The 18,084-nt window shown below is 49.4% G+C and overlaps 6 protein-coding genes across 6 annotated transcripts; 4 read left to right on the top strand and 2 right to left on the bottom strand.

Moving 5' to 3' along the window:
* Nucleotides 1-151: 151 nt before the first annotated feature.
* On the top strand, nt 152-2,457 carry N7508_006249 (ATP-binding cassette long-chain fatty acid transporter PXA2; the record flags this gene model as incomplete). The annotated part of the gene is made up of 4 exons (XM_058464315.1): nt 152-658; nt 750-1,386; nt 1,434-2,331; nt 2,379-2,457. 4 exons carry the CDS (start codon nt 152-154, stop codon nt 2,455-2,457), a joined length of 2,121 nt encoding a protein of 706 aa, XP_058318168.1.
* A 357-nt stretch (nt 2,458-2,814) lies between these two features.
* On the top strand, nt 2,815-3,971 carry N7508_006248 (uncharacterized protein; the record flags this gene model as incomplete). The annotated part of the gene is made up of 3 exons (XM_058464314.1): nt 2,815-2,869; nt 3,003-3,328; nt 3,396-3,971. The coding sequence occupies 3 exons, from the start codon at nt 2,815-2,817 to the stop codon at nt 3,969-3,971; spliced, it is 957 nt and encodes a 318-aa protein (XP_058318167.1).
* A 313-nt stretch (nt 3,972-4,284) lies between these two features.
* glpV (glycogen phosphorylase) lies at nt 4,285-7,287 on the bottom strand (the record flags this gene model as incomplete). The annotated part of the gene is made up of 8 exons (XM_058464313.1): nt 4,285-4,698; nt 4,746-6,511; nt 6,559-6,636; nt 6,683-6,786; nt 6,837-6,898; nt 6,950-6,985; nt 7,033-7,045; nt 7,109-7,287. 8 exons carry the CDS (start codon nt 7,285-7,287, stop codon nt 4,285-4,287), a joined length of 2,652 nt encoding a protein of 883 aa, XP_058318166.1.
* A 2,448-nt stretch (nt 7,288-9,735) lies between these two features.
* gpaB (guanine nucleotide-binding protein subunit alpha gpaB) lies at nt 9,736-11,073 on the bottom strand (the record flags this gene model as incomplete). Its single annotated transcript, XM_058464312.1, has 6 exons — nt 9,736-9,835; nt 9,892-10,130; nt 10,181-10,310; nt 10,360-10,488; nt 10,546-10,891; nt 10,947-11,073. 6 exons carry the CDS (start codon nt 11,071-11,073, stop codon nt 9,736-9,738), a joined length of 1,071 nt encoding a protein of 356 aa, XP_058318165.1.
* Nucleotides 11,074-12,828: 1,755 nt separating this feature from the next.
* Nucleotides 12,829-14,421, top strand: sakA (mitogen-activated protein kinase HOG1; the record flags this gene model as incomplete). The annotated part of the gene is made up of 9 exons (XM_058464311.1): nt 12,829-12,884; nt 12,954-13,001; nt 13,078-13,207; nt 13,296-13,339; nt 13,387-13,486; nt 13,536-13,892; nt 13,941-14,019; nt 14,072-14,255; nt 14,316-14,421. The coding sequence occupies 9 exons, from the start codon at nt 12,829-12,831 to the stop codon at nt 14,419-14,421; spliced, it is 1,104 nt and encodes a 367-aa protein (XP_058318164.1).
* A 606-nt stretch (nt 14,422-15,027) lies between these two features.
* On the top strand, nt 15,028-18,039 carry N7508_006244 (uncharacterized protein; the record flags this gene model as incomplete). Its single annotated transcript, XM_058464310.1, has 10 exons — nt 15,028-15,083; nt 15,192-15,296; nt 15,394-15,636; nt 15,723-15,750; nt 15,803-15,866; nt 15,917-15,996; nt 16,043-16,214; nt 16,266-16,306; nt 16,357-16,494; nt 16,543-18,039. 10 exons carry the CDS (start codon nt 15,028-15,030, stop codon nt 18,037-18,039), a joined length of 2,424 nt encoding a protein of 807 aa, XP_058318163.1.
* Between the last annotated feature and the right edge of the window lie 45 nt (nt 18,040-18,084).

Genomic DNA, 18,084 nt, shown 5'->3' with positions numbered 1-18,084 from the left:
CCCCGGGTTTCTGGGGGTATCACATGTCAAACTCCGTCATTCCTCTCTCCTCACTCTCACTTCACCTCAACTCTCCAACTTCCAACTTCCAACTTCCATCGTGAACGGACATGTATGCCCCAGACTCCGGCTGAACAACAAAAACATCGCCATGGCCGTTCAGTCCAAACTGCTACCGCCCGAGCGCTCCATCAAACAGATCCTCTCAAGCCTAACAACCCTCTACCTCCGCAACCGCACCCGCATCTCCCGCGCCGTCTATCTAGCCCTCTTCGCAGCGCTAGCGAAACGAATTCATAATGCAATCTCCGAACAGAAAGCTGCGACCCAACAAGTCGAGCTCCGCCGACGGCCCGGCACCAGTAGCCTAGGCGATGAAGAACAACCCCGCAAGAAGAGGGTCGAGATCAACCGCGAGTTCTTCAAGCATTTGCTTCGCTTGCTAAAAATCGTGATCCCTGGATGGCGCAGTAAGGAGCTGCGCTTGCTGGTTAGCCATAGTGTTTTCCTGGTGCTGCGTACACTACTCAGTTTGTATGTTGCCGAGTTGGATGGAAGACTCGTGAGCAATTTGGTGCGCGGCAAGGGGAAGGATTTCCTGCTGGGTCTTGTTTGGTGGATGATTGTCGCTGTTCCTGCTACATTCACTAATTCTATGGTGAGTACTTGGTGATGACGCCGGGTTTCCAACTTGTATCGCGCATGTCACCAGTTGACCTTCTTGCTGACTTAATTGCTTGACTTGTTAGCTTTCATATCACCAATGCAAGCTCGCGTTGAGCTATCGCAAGCGTCTTACTGATTATATTCACGAGAAGTATCTGTCTAATATGACCTTCTATGCTATCTCCGCCTTGGACGATCGCATCAAGAATCCCGACCAGCTAGTCACCGTCGATGTTTCTCGTTTCTCGGACAGTTTGGCCGAATTGTACTCCAACTTGGCCAAGCCGATTCTCGATATGGCTATTTACAACTACTCCCTGTCAAAGAATGTCGGAGGAGAAGGGCTCTTCATTATGAGTTTGCTCGTGCAGCTATCGGCGAACGTCATGCGCATGTTGACTCCACCATTTGGTAAATATGTGGCGGATGAGGCTCGTTTGGAGGGCGAGTTCCGTTTCCTACACTCACGGCTTATTGATTATAATGAGGAGGTGGCACTCTACCACGGCCACGAAGCTGAGAAGGACACCTTGGACAAGGGTTACTTTACCCTTATCAAGCATGTGAATCGCATTCTGCGCAGGAGGCTGTATCACGGATTCATGGAGGACTTTGTGATCAAGTACTTCTGGGGTGCTCTGGGTTTAGTTCTCTGCAGTGTTCCTGTCTTCTTCAAGATCCCTGGGCAGACTACTCACAGCATGGGAGATCATACAGAAAGTGAGTTCACTTCCTCCGAGCTAGTATGCATATGCTGATTGCCATAGGCTTCGTCACAAACCGTCGAATGTTGCTTTCCTCATCGGATGCCTTTGGCCGTTTGATGTTCTCCTACAAGGAGATTTCAGAGCTGGCTGGCTACACGTCGCGGGTCTCGTCTTTATTGGAAGTCATGGATGATCTACTGGCCGGTCGATTCGAGAAAAAACTGGTGTCATCTGCCTCAACTGAAGAGAACGCAGCTGTGCTCTCTGGTCGAGGTGAAGTCATGGAGAGCGACGCTATCGAGTTCACCGACGTACCAATTGTATCCCCGAACGGAGACGTCTTGGTGCGCAAGTTGTCCTTCACGGTCCACCCCGGTGAGCATCTCTTGATTGTCGGTCCAAATGGATGTGGTAAATCGTCTCTCTTTCGGATCCTGGGTGGGCTCTGGCCAGTGTACGGAGGGACAGTGAAGAAGCCCCCTTTCCAAGATATTTTCTATATCCCCCAGCGACCGTATCTTTCCCGTGGAACTCTGCGACAGCAGGTTATCTACCCAGATGGCGTCCGTGAGATGCGTGCCAAGGGCATCACTGATGCCGACCTCTATGAGATTTTATCTGTGGTTGAGATTGCATCCGTCGTAGACCGCCCTGGAGGCTGGGATGCGGAGGAAGAATGGCGCGACGTCTTGTCCGGTGGTCTTCAACAGCGCATTGCCATGGCTCGTCTGTTCTATCACCGACCTAAGTTCGCTATTTTGGACGAGTGCACATCCTCGGTGACACTGGAGATTGAGAAGGTCATGTATGAGACGGCCAAGAAGCTGGGCACCACACTCATGACTGTTTCGCATCGCCGTAGTCTCTGGAAATATCACCAGAAGATCCTGCAATTTGACGGGCAAGGAGGTTATATCTTTACCGGTCTAGACTGGGAGCGGCGCCTGAAACTGGAAGAGTAAGTTACCCGAGATCCGTGTTTGACCATTACTGACTCTGTTATAGTGAGAAGGAAGAGTTGGACCTGCAGCTACGCGCGGTGCCAGAACTAGAACGTCGCATCACCGAGTTGACAGCAGCCTAGACCTATTTGACCCTATTTTAGCGTGCAAATGTATGATGTATTTTCATAGATGTCAGCCCCAGATTTACTCCACTGATTTAAACCAATCACAGCCCATCGGGACATGCCCTGGCGGCAGTTCGGGCCCGGCATCTCAACCAGCCAATAAGAAGCTGATGAATCGGCACGATCCACCGTTTCTTCGGCCCACACTGATGTCGTTCGTCGACGTCATTGTCCCTGTCTTGTTTGCCACGACCAGAGCAGGGCAGAGTCTGGACGAACGGCTACTTAGGATCCCTTGTCCGCTTTTTTTTCTTCTTTCTTCAATCATCTTTCAACCTCTGACTATCGTATATACTTTAGCTTCTGTATAAAATGGCGATCCAAGATATCCAACCTAACCAAAAGAGAAAGATCATTATCTTCTCAGGTATGCAAACCCAGCCAAGGCCACATCCCTGTCCTGTCCACCCCGAACCCAGACCAATCCCTCCAATCCCTCCAACCCCACCCAATCGCCATCAAAAGATAAAGGATACACGACCAACACTAACATTCCCCAGACTTCGATGGCACAATTTTCATGCAAGATACAGGCCACATCCTGGTGGACCACCACGGCTGCGGCGCAGCCTACCGCAACAAATTAGAAGAACAGTTCAAGACTGGCGAACGATCCTTCCGTGACATCTCCGATGACATGTGGGGATCCCTTACAATGCCCTTCGGCGACGGCTTTGACGTAATGGAAAAGAACCTCCAAATTGATCCCGGTTTCCAAGAATTCCACCAATACTGCACCGAAAACGGATTCCCCTTCAACATCATCAGTGCTGGTCTCAAGCCTATTCTCCAGCGAGTCCTTGATATCTTCCTCGGCGAGAAAGAGGTAAGCAAAGAACCCACTCCGACCCATTCCTCAATAATTCACAAACACAAAACTAACAAACGAACAGGCCTCCTCAATCGACATCGTAGCAAACGACGTCCAGATAACAGGCGGAAGCCCCTGGAAACCCGTCTGGCGCGACGCCTCTGAATCAGGCCATGACAAAGCAATGTCGGTAAACACAGCGCGCCAACAAGCGCAAGCAGAATGCACACCGGACGAAATCCCATTGATCGTCTTCATCGGCGACGGAGTCAGCGATCTAGCCGCAGCCCGCGAAGCAGACGTCCTCTTCGCGCGCCGCGGTCTCCGCCTCGAGGAACACTGCATCGAGCACGGTATTCCATACACGGCGTTCGATACCTTCGCTGATATCAAGCGTGAGGTTGAGGCTATCTCGCGTGAGGATCAGAAGAAGACTGGTGGTGTGGGCAAGCCGGTGCGGTATAATCCTCGTGCTAATATGTGGCGGAGGATTTCGAGTAAGGAGGCTGTTCCTACGCTTATGAAGTCTGCTGCTACGCCCTCTAATGAGGAGAAGATGTTCCTTTGGCCGGAGACTTTCTCGGAACCTGCTAATACTTCTGCTACGGCTGGTTTGCCTGATGGACATAAGCCTTCTACTATTCAGGAGGAGACTTAGTTTGGTTTACTAGTTTGGGTTATTTTTCATGTTTGGAGTTGAGTTTTGGCATGGAGTGGATGATGTGTTCAATGTTGGTCATGACTTATGTCTAGAGATAGAATCTTCCGGGCGGCTCGTTTGAAGATAGCCATGGATAGATCAATTGAATATAAAATAAAAGCATATGACATATCGAGAGTCGAGAGAGTCTCGAGGACCGTCATTGTTGTACGGATTGCAGAAAACCAAACTGATTATACCAATGAGAGAATTCAGTCATGAACCATAAAACATGCAAGATTATTGACAAGACTGCACTCTGTAGACAGCACTACTCATCCTCCTTAATATTAAGCGGCTCAACATTCCAAATACTATCCGCATACTCGTTAGTAACACGATCCATGGAGAAGAAGCCCATGCGCGCAACAGAGCTGATAGACTTGGCAAGCCACTCCTCCTGGTTGAGGAATGCCTCGTCGACCATGTCATGTGTAGTGACGTAGGAGTTGAAATCGTCCGAGACGAGATAGTAGTCGCCATGTTCCTCGATGGAATTGGTGAGGGCGGAGAAGTCGCCTGCGTCACCGAATGTGTTGCCCTTGATTGCGTTGAAGACGCGCTCCAATTGGGGGTCAAGCTTGAAGTCGCCGTAGAAATGGCGATGACGGAGATCCTCGACGTCTTCGGCGAGGTTGCCGAAGAGGAAGATGTTCTGTTCGCCGATTTCTCGGGTGATTTCGATCTAGATAGGGTTAGTGGGATATAGTTGGGATATGGGGGTTGTCTTACGTTGGCTCCGTCGCAGGTACCGATGATTAGACCTCCGTTCAGGACGAATTTCATGTTACTTGTACCACTGCCTTCGGTGCCGGCTGTGGAAATGTGCTCGCTGAGATCCGAGGCGGGGCAAATAATCTCGGCTTTGCTGACGTTGTAGTCTTCGATGAAGATCACCTTCAAGAGATCGCCAACCTCTGGATCTTTATTTACAACCTCGGCTACCTTGTTGATGAGGTGAATGATTGTCTTCGCCATCCAGTACCCTGGGGCAGCCTTGCCTCCGAAGATTGAAACACGAGGAACCACCTTCTTCTTCTGTTCGGGGGTCATATTCTTGATAGTCAGGTAGCGGTGGATGACACCGAAGATGTTGAGCTGCTGGCGCTTGTACTCGTGGATACGCTTGACCTGAACGTCAAACAGAGCATTGGGGTTCACATCGAATCCGGTGGTGGCCTTGATATGCTTGGCAAGTCGTGCCTTGTTCTCCCGCTTGATTTCAGCCCACTCAGCCCGGAAGGCCTTGTCATCGACAAATGCCTCGATCTTGTCAAGAAGTGTGAGATCCTTCAGGAACTCATAACTACCAAGCTTCTCCGCAATCAAAGCAGACAGTCTAGGGTTGGCCTGGTGCAGCCAACGTCGAGGAGTAATGCCGTTGGTGACATTCATGAAGCGGTCGACTCCATAGATCTCCACAAAGTCCTTGAAAAGAGTAGTCTTGAGAAGGTCCGAGTGTAGCTCGGCCACACCGTTGACTTTGTGAGAGCCGATGATGGCCAGATAGGCCATGCGCACCATCTTGGGATGCGACTCCTCGATAATGGAGACCCGAGATAGGATTTCCCGGTCCTTGGGGAACCTCTTCTCAACAGATTGCAGGAAGAAAAGATTAATCTCGTAGATAATCTGCAAGTGACGAGGGAGCAAGTTCTGCATCAGTGGGACAGACCACTTCTCCAGTGCTTCGGGAAGGACGGTGTGGTTGGTGTATGCGAAGGTCTTGGTCACGATGTTCCATGCCTCATCCCACTCAAGGCCTTCCTTGTCAATCAAGATGCGTTGCAACTCTACAATAGCAAGGGTGGGGTGAGTGTCGTTCAGCTGAATGGCAATTTGATCGGGGAACTCGCTCCAGGCTCTCTTGGTCTTCTTGAATCGTCGGACAATGTCAAACAGCGAGGCAGCGCACCAGAAGTATTGCTGCTTCAGACGGAGTTCCTTTCCGCGCTCGAGGTTGTCGTTGGGGTAGAGAACGGCCGAGATGGTTTCGGCATTCTGCTGGTCTGCCACGGCGCTTTCATAATCTCCAGCGTTGAACTTCTGGAAGTCAAACTCTCCACTGCTAGCTTTGCTAGACCACAAGCGGAGGTTGTTGGTCGTCTTGGTACCGTATCCGGGAATGGGGACATCATACGCAGTGGCTTGAACGATCTCGCCATCCTCCCAAGAGTGAGCAATCTTGCCATTCTCTCCTTGGTACTTCTTCACGTTGCCGTAGAATTGAATGTCGACTGTGACATCGTGTCGTGGAAACTCCCAGGGGTTGTTGTCAAGCCAGTAGTCCGGGATTTCCACTTGGTATCCATTGATGATCTCCTGCTTGAAGATACCATAGCGATACCGCAGACCATATCCCCAGGCAGGATAATTCAGTGTCGCCATGCTGTCCAAGAAACACGCCGCCAGACGTCCCAGGCCACCGTTGCCCAGAGCCGCATCATGCTCCTGGCTGATAACGTCCTCGATTTGGAAGCCGAGATCACTCAATCCCTCTAAGTACGTGTCAGTGGTTTCATGCCACAACTGCTGCAACACTCACCTCGCGCGGCCTCCTTCAATCCAACATTCAGCATAGCATTGTCCAACGCACGACCCATGAGGAACTCAAGAGACAGATCTGAATTGTGTTAGCAAATTTCTCTATCGAGCAATGAGAAACTTACAGTAGACTCGCTTCTGGTCGGTGAAAGTCTGACGCTGCTGTGTCTTGTTCCACTCGATGATCAATCGGTCACGAAAGGCAAGCGCGGTGCCGGAGTACGCGGCCCTAAAGAAGTCAATTGCTAATTGATAAGGCATTGACATGGATAAACTCACAATTCATCGCAGTTGTACAGCGAACGAGCAAGTGTAGTCTCAATGTGACGTACAAGCTCTTTCTACCAAGTGTTAGCAACCAAGGTAAATAATGAACAATATTCAGTACTGACCTCAAACTCTTCTTTGTTCGTAAATTCACTCGCCGACTGTTCCGAGTATTAGAATTGGTAACATCCGAGACTTGTTCACATACATGTTTCTTCCAGCTGCAGGGTTGCATTGTCAGTAACCATATCCGAGGGACAGAAACAGCATCAAGAAATACTCACGCCTCTCGTAATGGTTCAGGAATACTAGCTTCCACACTCTTGATCTCAGCTGGTCCCAGACCAGTGTAGGTACGTTTGTGCTTGGGACGACTAAATCCGGGACCGACAGGACCTTGGAGATCGGCAATGGGAGCTCCAACGGAGGGTCTCCGCTCGCGACGAGGTTCGGAGTCAGCCATGATGAGTATGTATAAAAGAAGTCAAGAGGAAAGCTGAGGGAAGAGTGAGAAAGAAAGAAGAAAGAAAAGAAAGGAATGAACAGAAGAAAGAAAGAGGGGAAAGTGCAGTTCATGCAGTCATGACTCTGGTGACACCCTCGGATCCCGTCAGGCCATTGTCTTTTTTTAGCTTAGCCAGTTCACTCACTTCAGTTATTTCCAGGGTATTTGGTCTAGTAATTAATTCAATTAATCACTATTGAACGTTCAGTCTCTATCTACATCCGCATGCGGAGTGCGGGTCTCATCTTATCAACGTGTAGTATACAGCTACAGCTACAGCTATAGGCACTTGGTACTTAGTATACTCCACATCATGCCATTCCTCTCCATTTCCCTGCTTTTTTTTTTTTGCACATCTAGTTGTTTTCCATGTTCCTGTACAGGTTACTTCCTTACAACCACATTCCCAATACGGCCCGGACTATGCCAAACCCTACCCGAGTGCATCCGAAATCCCTGCCTCGCTGAAAGATAACGCTTCACTTTCATTCAAGCTCTCATATCAGCTTATAACCCTGCATATGCTACCCAAATAATACCTCTATATGTACCTATAGCGGTACCCCCTCCCAAGCCGTACTGTAAGCTGTGTATACCCCGCGAACGCCACATACAAGCGCATTGCATACCCAGTGTCGCATGATGTCCACGCGCAGAGACCCCTGCAAAGGGAGCTAGAACCAACATTGACGTTCATTGCCTAATTGATTCGCTTTCTGGGGAAGCTAAGCTGCCTGGACGGTGGGCTGGGAATGAGGGGGCCGTGTAGATCATCTTACTTTCTCCCTTCCTCGTCCGTTTTCTCTCTCCTATACTTGAATATATTTGTTGTTCTTGAAATTGTATAGCATATTCAGTTTATAATGTCACTATCATATAAATACTACCATCAAGCTTGCAGTGATAATTGGTTGCATGATCCTTGCGGAGGATGTGCATGGCCATAACATAAAATAACAAACCCTCTAGACATCTCTAAACATAGGAGAGACTGAGCCCCGGGAAGCAGTGTAGCAAGGCAGCTCTCAGCTCTTGAGCGGGGCTGGGCTTAGGCTATGATGTCTGTGGCTGCTAGGCTGCATGGGTGCGAGGTGTTATTGCTTTAGTCGGACTGTCTGCGTGGTTTTCGGAGCTGTTTTGCAGAAGATTTACTTCCGTGGCTGCTTCTGTACGAGCATATATGGGCTGGCTAGCCCTGAAGAGGGTCGGCATGTGGTCTGCGGGATTTGGATTTCCTCTTTTTTTTTTTGTTTGTTTCTTTCTTTCATTAAGGAAGACTAGGGTTTGGATTTGAGATGGTTTGGGTAATGATTTATCCTGCGCAAGGTCAATACTGTCAAAGCTAATAGATTTCTGTCTACTACAGGTTATGCGACAAGCGAGATTGCAAGATGACGCGCAACTCAACGGGGTTGACTTGATATCTCAGGCTATTAGTGAAGAGAGCGAACCGCCCGACATATCACACCCCGATCTACGGCAACAGAAGCCACAATCAAACACTGAATATGCTACAGGTCAACGGGTCCATCCACAGTGTCAATCAGCAATAGCCCGTGCCGTTCTTGTACCAGACGGAAAGGTATTCTGGTGGCTGCCAGCCAAAAGCTGGACGAAACACAGTAGTACTAGCCGGAAAGAAGAAGGATGAATCAGAAAACACGGTGCTGGGAGCAGGCCTGGCGAGTTGGTAATAAGCTAATTGTAAAAAAAAAAAAAAAAAACAGAAGAGAGACAGAGTAATAAGAACAAGGAGATAGATAACAGAGCAAAACATGGCACATAGAATTGAACCGCCATGGTATGCATGGGAGTGAGGCTGGAACAGAGTGAAGCAAAAGCAAGAGATATGGCGGACATATAGAAGAAAAGAAAAGAATAGCAATCATTGGTTGGCTGTAAAGCCCCATGAGGATATCCGAGTACAAGAAAAGAAAAGTTGAAATCAACATATCGAGCGACTTTTGGTTTGGCAATACGCTCGTTCCGGGCTAATTGGGAGACAGGGAGAGATGGGAGGTATAGAAAAGAACATCTCGAGATGAATACCATAAGTGGTTAAACATGAATGCTATTGAAACCCCTGGTGGGCCATTGGATTCTTTAGAAAAGGAGTAATACCACCTCCTCGCCGATACCAAACAAGGATTGTCCCTGGGCTGTCGGAAATATCAGTCCTGGAAGTGAGAAAGGCGCCATAACGCCTGCAGCTGGTCCAAAGCAAGAATAGGAAAGTGTAAAAATTGGAAGTTGAAAGGGTATGATTCGTCCTTGTGTGCTCGGAAAATTGGGAGTGGTATCAAAGAACACCAAAGCAACGTTGAGAAGTGATGTAGGTGTGGCCGTAGTAAGATTGTGAGGTGGAGGAGGTAATCGCGAAACTAAGTCTCGGAGGTGGCGAGGTGATCATAGAATGCCCGAATCTTTCAGAGCATTCTGTAAGATTGTTTCTTTAACTGCTGCAAAGACCAGGCGAATATTTGTTGTATCGGTGGCTTGGGTGAGACTAGAACACAGACAAGTCAGAGATATGGAGATATCGCAAAGGGTCGAGTAACTCACTGGGGGTAGAGGTTCAGGTGTGCTCGATTGACTTGGTTGAATCGCCAGAGTAGATATTTTGCAGCACGATTCACGTCGTTGCCGCCCGAGTAATCGGGGAAGTAGTTGCTCAGGGGCGATCGGGGTAGCTTCAGGCGGAATAGATCGACCTTGTTCAGGAAGAGGATGATACTTGTTCGCATGAACCATCGAGAGTTGACCACGGAGTCGAAGAGCACTAAGCTTTCCATCATTCGGTTCTATGATTGTCAGCTCCGATCCAAGATACTCGGTAGTTGGAGTCGCATACCTGATTGCTCTCTTCGAGTAGTACTTGATCATATTCGCTCAATGCAACACAGAAGATGATCGAGGTAACATTCTCAAAGCAGTGAATCCATTTCTTGCGCTCACTGCGCTGGCCACCGACATCGAACATGCTGTGACTGGTTAGAATGTCGAACATTGCAAGTCTCGCGGTTCACGTACTGTATGCTCAGTTGCCCCATTGTGAATCTTGTCTCATAGATACCGGTAGTTTTCGTTCTTGCGCGGAGGACGTCTGAGACATTCGGGATGTAGTCGGCAGAGGTTATTCGTTTTGCCTCATCGAAGAAACTGGTCCCATGTAAGCATTTGTCCCTGAAACGTGGTGTGACGCGGCATGGCACTTACTATGGCGCTGAGTCCATCAGGTAGAACTCATTTTGATGTTCCAACACTGTTGATGTACAAGGGTCATTCCAAAGGTATGTGATGGCTTCGCCGATTTTCGAATCGAGCGTGGTGTTGGGATCCGGGTCCACGTTGCACTCTTCGAGGAATCCGATGTAATCCTTGACCTTTTGGCTTGACGGTTCGAGCTGGAGATAGTGGTAGGCTCCGATGAGCGCTTTGGCGCAATCTAAGAGGTTCTTGTAGACGGTTAAGCGATAGAGCGCCAGTTCTTCGACAGTGTACCCGTTTTGGTGGATAATCTTCATCTGCTTCACGATCGTAGACTTGCCGCTCTCTCCGGAACCTGCGGTTTCCCAGTTAGCCCATGCCCCGGAGCCAGCTCCTCCATCAGGACCTACCCAAAAGGAGAATTTTGCATTCTCGCCGTAGTCGCCTTGAGTCGTCTTCTAGCTTGCGGTCGATCATCTGACTTCGCTTCTTCTGTTCGGCGTCTCCGCCGGACTCTGAGCTGAAACATGACCCCATGATGAGCGCCTTAAAGTGCCAGGCCAGCAGGCACTAGGCTCATCAATCGCGCGCACGAGCGGTATCTGCCGGTTGAAACGGCCGGAGCCTGAGGAGAAGACAGGTCACGGAAGAATGCGACCGAGAGTCGGGGAGTCGTCAGAGGAGAGGAGGCGTGGGAGATGAGGGAGATGAGAGAGGCGAGGGAGGTAAGGGAGGTGAGTTGCGAGTGGTAAACGAGGTGAGTGAGGTGAAGTAAGAATTGCGACCAGATCGGAAGGAGGTACGGAGTATAGCTGGGGCGGGAGAGGGGGCGAATGCTGCGGAGATGCTGACTCAGGAGCCCTTTAGCCTTATATTTGCTTTTACGATTGTACTATAGAATGTTTAATGCGTATCATAGCATATTGAATATTGAATATGAGTTATAGGAGGAGCTAGAGAATAGGAAAAGGGAAAACCCGGGGGACAGCTGGGCACGTTCTCTGTCAGATTTAACCCTGAACTTAAGTCGACTTTAAGCGATTTTCGGCTGAACGGGTTAAAACTGTTGCGCCACCCTAGCCTAGTCGAGTTATATTAAAAGTTCGTTGGGAAATCTCTGGAGTGATGTCCTCCGTATTGGAGAGTGACGCAAAGGGTCTTCTGCCTCAGGCAACACGAACCAGGCGGGGTTATTCGAACACTCCACATTGTAGTTGTTCAGGGTATACGATCCGGTGAATACTATAAGTGAAGTCAATTCAGTCCTGTGACCAGGTCAATTCACCCGGAAAAAGCAAACCTTGGAAGTATTGGATGCGAGAGAGAGAGAGATATATATAGTCTTGTCCGATACAGGAACATGAAACCTCCAAGGGCTTTTCCAGAGTTTAAAAGCACTTGCCGCATTGTCCAGTCACATTCATTCTTTAAATGTCTTTGTTACATGCCTGCAGTAGCGTGGCAGGTTGTGTTTCACAGGTCTCAGCCAGATCCGTAACACTGGTCGAGACAGACTCGTAACATATCAATATTGGGGCGAAAAGAGTTGGCTAAATTCACAGGAGGCTCTTATACTACGCCCGAGCCCAACACAATATATAAGTTGGAGGAGATAGCGGTGATGACTTGGTCAAAAAGTCCAAGCCCCACCACGTCACACACATCCGAACAGGCTTAGTGTAGATATGCGGTGCATCTGATATGCTGAGAGATGCACATGGTCTAGACCGGATATTACTCCCTGGAGGGGCAGAAGCTTCGGTTTAGTAGAGGTATATCTTGACTCTATTGAGATGAGGGGTTCGATCTAAACAGCCAAGTACCTCCGAGCTAAGCGCAGATTAATGACAAGTGTGAATTGAGGAATTTGCTATATGTCAATGGGTGGAAAATGAGGCCGGCACCTGTTCCGGTCTAGGCCACGTAGGTGGAGCGAGGTGAGAGAGAGCGAGAGAGGTAGAGAGACAGCAGGGAGAACAGAGCAAAGAACAGAAGAGCGGAACAACAAAGATAACATAATGTAGTCCGACGCAAGAGAGAGAAAAAGACTGAGATAGCGGCAGAGAAAGGAACGAATATAATGGAGAATACACAGGAAGATATAAAAAGAGATCTAGATCTTAGTCAGCCACCAAAACCTGGTCCCGCGCCAACGTCATACCTTCCTTGTTTTCTGCGCTTTTCACTTCCCCACACACTCTGTCTCTTCGCGCCCCTTTCCTCTGGGCTTCATCTGTCTCTCATTTGACTTCATCTCACTTTCTTCACGTCGTATCCGTACCTTCATTCATCATGGCGGAATTCGTGCGTGCCCAGATCTTCGGTACCACCTTTGAGATCACCAGCCGGTATGTCCTTCAGGCGGGGGGAGGCGCGCAGCCTTCTCGCAATCTGCCCAGAGCTGACTTTTGACTTAGGTATACCGAGCTGCAGCCGGTGGGGATGGGTGCCTTCGGGTTGGTCTGGTATGTTGCATTCTTGTGTCGTACGAGGCTACATGTCGAGGCTTACGAGTTTGCTAACCGGATTTCGATGAGATAGTTCTGCGAAAGACCAATTGACTGCCCAGCCAGTCGCTGTCAAGAAGATCATGAAGCCCTTCAGCACTCCCGTGCTCTCCAAGCGCACGTACCGGGAGCTGAAGCTGCTCAAGCATCTCCGCCACGAAAACGTCCGTACTGCCTGAATATCTGCCTGACCTGCCTGACCTGCCTGACCTGGCCTGAATTGCCTGAATTCAAAATACTGACACTGCGCAGATTATTAGCTTGAGCGATATTTTCATTTCGCCTCTGGAAGACATGTACGCACTCTTATCGGAAAGTGGGGGCCTCACGCTAATTCCTGCAGTTACTTCGTCACCGAACTCCTCGGAACCGATCTTCACCGACTCCTGACCTCGCGCCCTCTTGAAAAGCAATTTATTCAGTACTTCTTATACCAAATTTTGGTAAGAATTCTATGAAAACTCGCTGCAACCCGAATCTAACCATGTATAGCGTGGCTTGAAATATGTCCACTCCGCGGGTGTTGTCCACCGGGATCTCAAACCTAGCAACATCCTGATTAATGAAAACTGCGATCTCAAAATTTGCGACTTTGGCTTGGCTCGCATCCAGGACCCTCAGATGACTGGCTATGTCTCAACACGATACTACCGTGCGCCCGAGATCATGCTTACTTGGCAAAAGTATGATGTTGAGGTGGATATTTGGAGTGCGGGCTGCATCTTCGCCGAGATGTTGGAGGGCAAGCCTCTCTTCCCCGGAAAGGACCATGTCAACCAGTTCTCTATCATTACTGAGTTGCTGGGTACCCCGCCAGATGATGTGATTCAAACCATCTGCAGCGAGAATGTGAGTGAATCTTCCAGTGAAAGATGAAGACTTGCTAACAAGACGCAGACTCTGCGATTCGTCAAGTCTCTACCGAAGCGCGAGCGCCAGCCGCTTGCGAATAAGTTCAAGAACGCTGATGCCGATGGTATGTCACTTCTTGGAATGGACTTGAACGAAGCGCTAACTTGTATATCTAGCGGTTGACCTGCTCGAGAAGATGCTCGTGTTCAACCCCAAGCAGCGAATCCAGGCCCCCGACGCATTAGCCCACGAGTACCTGGCCCCCTACCACGACCCGACCGATGAGCCCGTCGCACAAGAAAAGTTCGATTGGTCATTCAATGATGCTGATTTGCCCGTGGATACTTGGAAGATTATGATGTACGTTTCGCTCGCTCTGCTCGTTCCCTCTGTTCCCTCTTTCCTTACTTACATGCACAGGTACTCCGAGATCCTCGACTTCCACAACATTGAACAAGGCAACGAGGCCGGTCAGGCTTTGATGCAAGGCGCAGTACAGGGTAATGATACCCAGGCTTACGCATAGTTGCGTGTTCCCCATAATACACCTTGCCCTTGATATCAGACTCAAATCTCCCCAGCCGAAATTTTTAAAAGATGTGAAGTTGGCACTGTTTTATCTTTATCGATCTTTATTTTCTCTTCCTTGTCTTTGTCTTTCTGGAATTATTTGTCCATAGCTCATTCGGCGTCGTCAGAAATGGTTGGTGATTCGGAGAAATGAGGGGATCTGATTTGAGCGATGGGCACCTTACGTTTTTTTTGTTCGGCAGTTTAATTTTCTACAATACCATAAGAGTACTAAAGACATAACCCAACTAAGCTACCTAGCTAACTAAGTAAGAAAACAATCAAGTCAGAAACCATCAAGTTATATCAACTACCGTATATTGAGGGTCTCGGCGGGACTGCTCACCGCCCGCCACCCCGGCCAGTCAGAACGTGCGCGATAACCATATCATTTTCCCCTGTTTCGCGATCTGCGATCTTCATCTTCATGGGAAATATTGTGGCTTTGGAGGAGAAGAACCTCATTACACACTAGCACTAGTTCCCCCATTTCCAGTCATTCATTTTCAAGCGCCTGAAGCCACCTCTACCGCCCTGACTCCCTCTTCTATTATCGGGCGCCATGGCTACCCATAAACAAGACCCGATTGTGTTGGTGATTGATTTCCACCATGCACGGTAAGCAACCAAAGACTCGATTCTCCAGACTCCATCAGAGTGAAACTTGACATTTGAAACAAGCTCTGCCTGCCACACAATGAGCCCTACTGACTGAGACATCTGCAGCGGCCCCGAGATCGAACACTGTATCGCCGACGAAGGAACAGACCCGGCTGTCGAAAATGACTGGTCCCTCTTACCTTTTATGGCACTTTCTGACGGAGCGCATCTGTACGAACTACCTATATCTCTCTCTATGACTGAGACCAACTCATAATCCAACGATATACCCATCCTGCGCCAGATCGGCTAACTGGTTGATATACAGGTCGACGGAGGAATTCTCATACTTTACACTCTGCCGAAAGGAGTCGGATACAATCCCTGCCACTTCGTTATTTGGTATTTCCTGTTCGAGGCAGCTTGATTCGAGTCTGCTCATTAATCGCCACCCGGATGTTACGCGGTCGACGGTACAGAAGGCTGTGGTTGTTGTTACGGACACGCCGCAGCGAGTTGGTCAATTGAGGGAGAAGTTGTCTGTTGTTACTTCTGCTTGGTTTGCGCAACGGTATGTGGGATGTTGTCTGCGGCTGCTTGAATTGGGCCCACAGAATGAGGTAGTAAGGATATAGGGGCTAATTTGGGCTATTTTAGTGAATTCTCGGATATTGATATTCTGAAGGTATGCGCTGGCTATCGCAATACGGCTGAACAGTGTGCTAAAGTGGTTTCAGAAATTCCGCGAGGGACTCGTGGTTAGCCTGTTGAATGATAATGGCCCGAAAGACCAAAATTTGGGTGAGAATACCGTCTTATATGTCCATATGAACTGTTACTGATTTTGCTAGGTCTGTCGCTCCGCGAGATGATTCATGAATTCAAATATCAGACATTGGTTCTCTTCAAGGGACTGCTGTTGCAGCCCAAGGTATGTGGCCTTGTCATTTCTGCCAGAGCCATGCTGATAAATGCAGATGCTTTTCTTTGGAACGCGTTGTGAACGCTTGTGCATGATTCAGTTCTCTCTTATATCTTTAATACCCGGCCTCATCAATAGCCTTCAGGACTGTGCGGATCCGTCCTTTGATACTTATTCCAAGACTGTTGAGAAGCCTACATCTCTCAAGACGAGTGACAGAAGTTCTTGTATGGCTCATTCCAAGGCGTTGGATCGCGAATTGCCTGCTGACCCTTTAGTGTTGGCATATATGGGCTTGCCGTTACAGATTTTTGGAAAGGTAGGAAATAATATGAATGTCTTCTCTCGCGTCTGCTAACTCATCTCCAGGGAAGCATGTTTGGCCCTTATACACCTCTCCAGCTGCTGGATCTGCTGGCGGATGATGGGACAAAGTCCTATGTGGTGGGCTCTACCAACTCGCTTCTCCTACAGCAGAAGGACCGCTACAGTGATATCTTAATCAATGTCAGTTTCCTTACTCCCTACAGAGTATCACATCTGACTGTTCAATAGCTCGACGAAGACAGCATCGTTATCAACTCCCCTTCTCTACGCACTGCCCTTGCCCTTTCCGCAGCTGACAGGCGCTGGATTGACCTACTCACGCAAATCGTCAATGACACCTGGGACGAGGAGCACCCTTCACGGCCTAAGACCCTCGGGTTCATGGGCTCCGAAGAATTCATCCGACTTCAATTCGAAGAATACCTGCTGGCTTTGTTATCTTCGATGAAATACCACGAGGAGTTGTCCTCAAGCACAGCCGGGGAATCCACCCGCAGCAGAACCCAATTACAGAACTACAACATAGAAGGTGACCCAGCAACCGACTTCAATATGGAATTCCTAACCCAATGGCAAACAACCTCAAACTACGCCCTGTTCTCCCGTCTCACCTCCGACGCCCTCCTCTTCTCAATTACCGAGCCCCGCCACCCAAGCGCAGGCGGCCTAACAATGGAGGATGTCCAACGCCGCGTTTCCCAACAAGTGGCAGACCTCCACCTAGACGAACGCGTCCGCGAAGGCCGCGAGGCTCTAAACCGCCACTTCTCAACCGGCCAAAAGAAAGTAACAGCAGCCTTCAACAGCTTCTGGTCCGATATTGAGTCCATGCGCGAAGCCCAACGCAAACGCAATGAAGAGAAAGCCATTCAAGCACAAGCACAGACACAGACCCAATCCCAAGGATCACCCACTTCTCCAACCGCCTCAATTTCAACCTCAACACTAGACTCGGAGCCCCGCCCCCGTGCTTCAGTCGACATGACCCAAGCCCAAGCATCGGTCAGCGCGGCAGGCCAGAAAGCAGGCGCGTATTTCAGCTCGTGGGGTTCATGGGCTAGCGAGAAAAGGCGCGAATGGCAAGACAAACGCAGCGCCTCTCCAAGCCCGAGTCTCAACGCAACCGCAACTTCAAACGCAGCTGCAAATGCAAACGCAGCCACGAGCCCGAGTGTCACATCACCCTCCGCATCGACATTATCTGTCGTAACGGAAATCGCAGAATCAGACCGTGACCGCGGTCGCCGCCGCTCTGCTCAGCACAAAAGCGAAGGAAGTATCGATAGCACCACCGACGGCGGGTTAACGCGCAGCGTTAGCCGCAGGAAACGATGGAGTAATATTCTTCTTCGGCGTGAGAGTGGTGAATTCAAGAGGGATGACTCGTCTGCGTCTGAGTCTGCAGATATGCCGTTCCCCAAGTCTCCTTTGTCTCAGGGTTTCCCGGCTTATGGGGAGAGTGGTAAGGAGAAGCAGGCTAAGAAAGAAGATCGGGGTAGTGGGCCTCAGATTCATACGCAGGGGAAGTTTGAGCGGGCTAATACGGGGACCGTTGATACGGATGGTTTCTCGTCTGTTGCGCTTACGCCTAATAAGGGTCTTGGGTTGGAGTTGGATCAGGATCAGGGTCAGAATGGGGGTTTGAATCAGAAGGAGAATATGCCTCCTGGTGGGGGACAATCTCGTGATGAATCTTTGACTGCTCTTCCTGTTAAGGACGTGTAATGAGTTCAGAGCCAGAGCTGGGTACATACTCATTTGGATTGAGAT

The sequence above is a fragment of the Penicillium antarcticum genome (assembly GCF_028974205.1).
Source record: "Penicillium antarcticum strain IBT 31339 chromosome Unknown utg000006l_segment0_segment0, whole genome shotgun sequence".
Lineage (NCBI taxonomy): Eukaryota > Fungi > Ascomycota > Eurotiomycetes > Eurotiales > Aspergillaceae > Penicillium > Penicillium antarcticum.
Note: the sequence above shows the minus strand (reverse complement) of the source record. Positions and strands in the feature narration are given on the sequence as shown.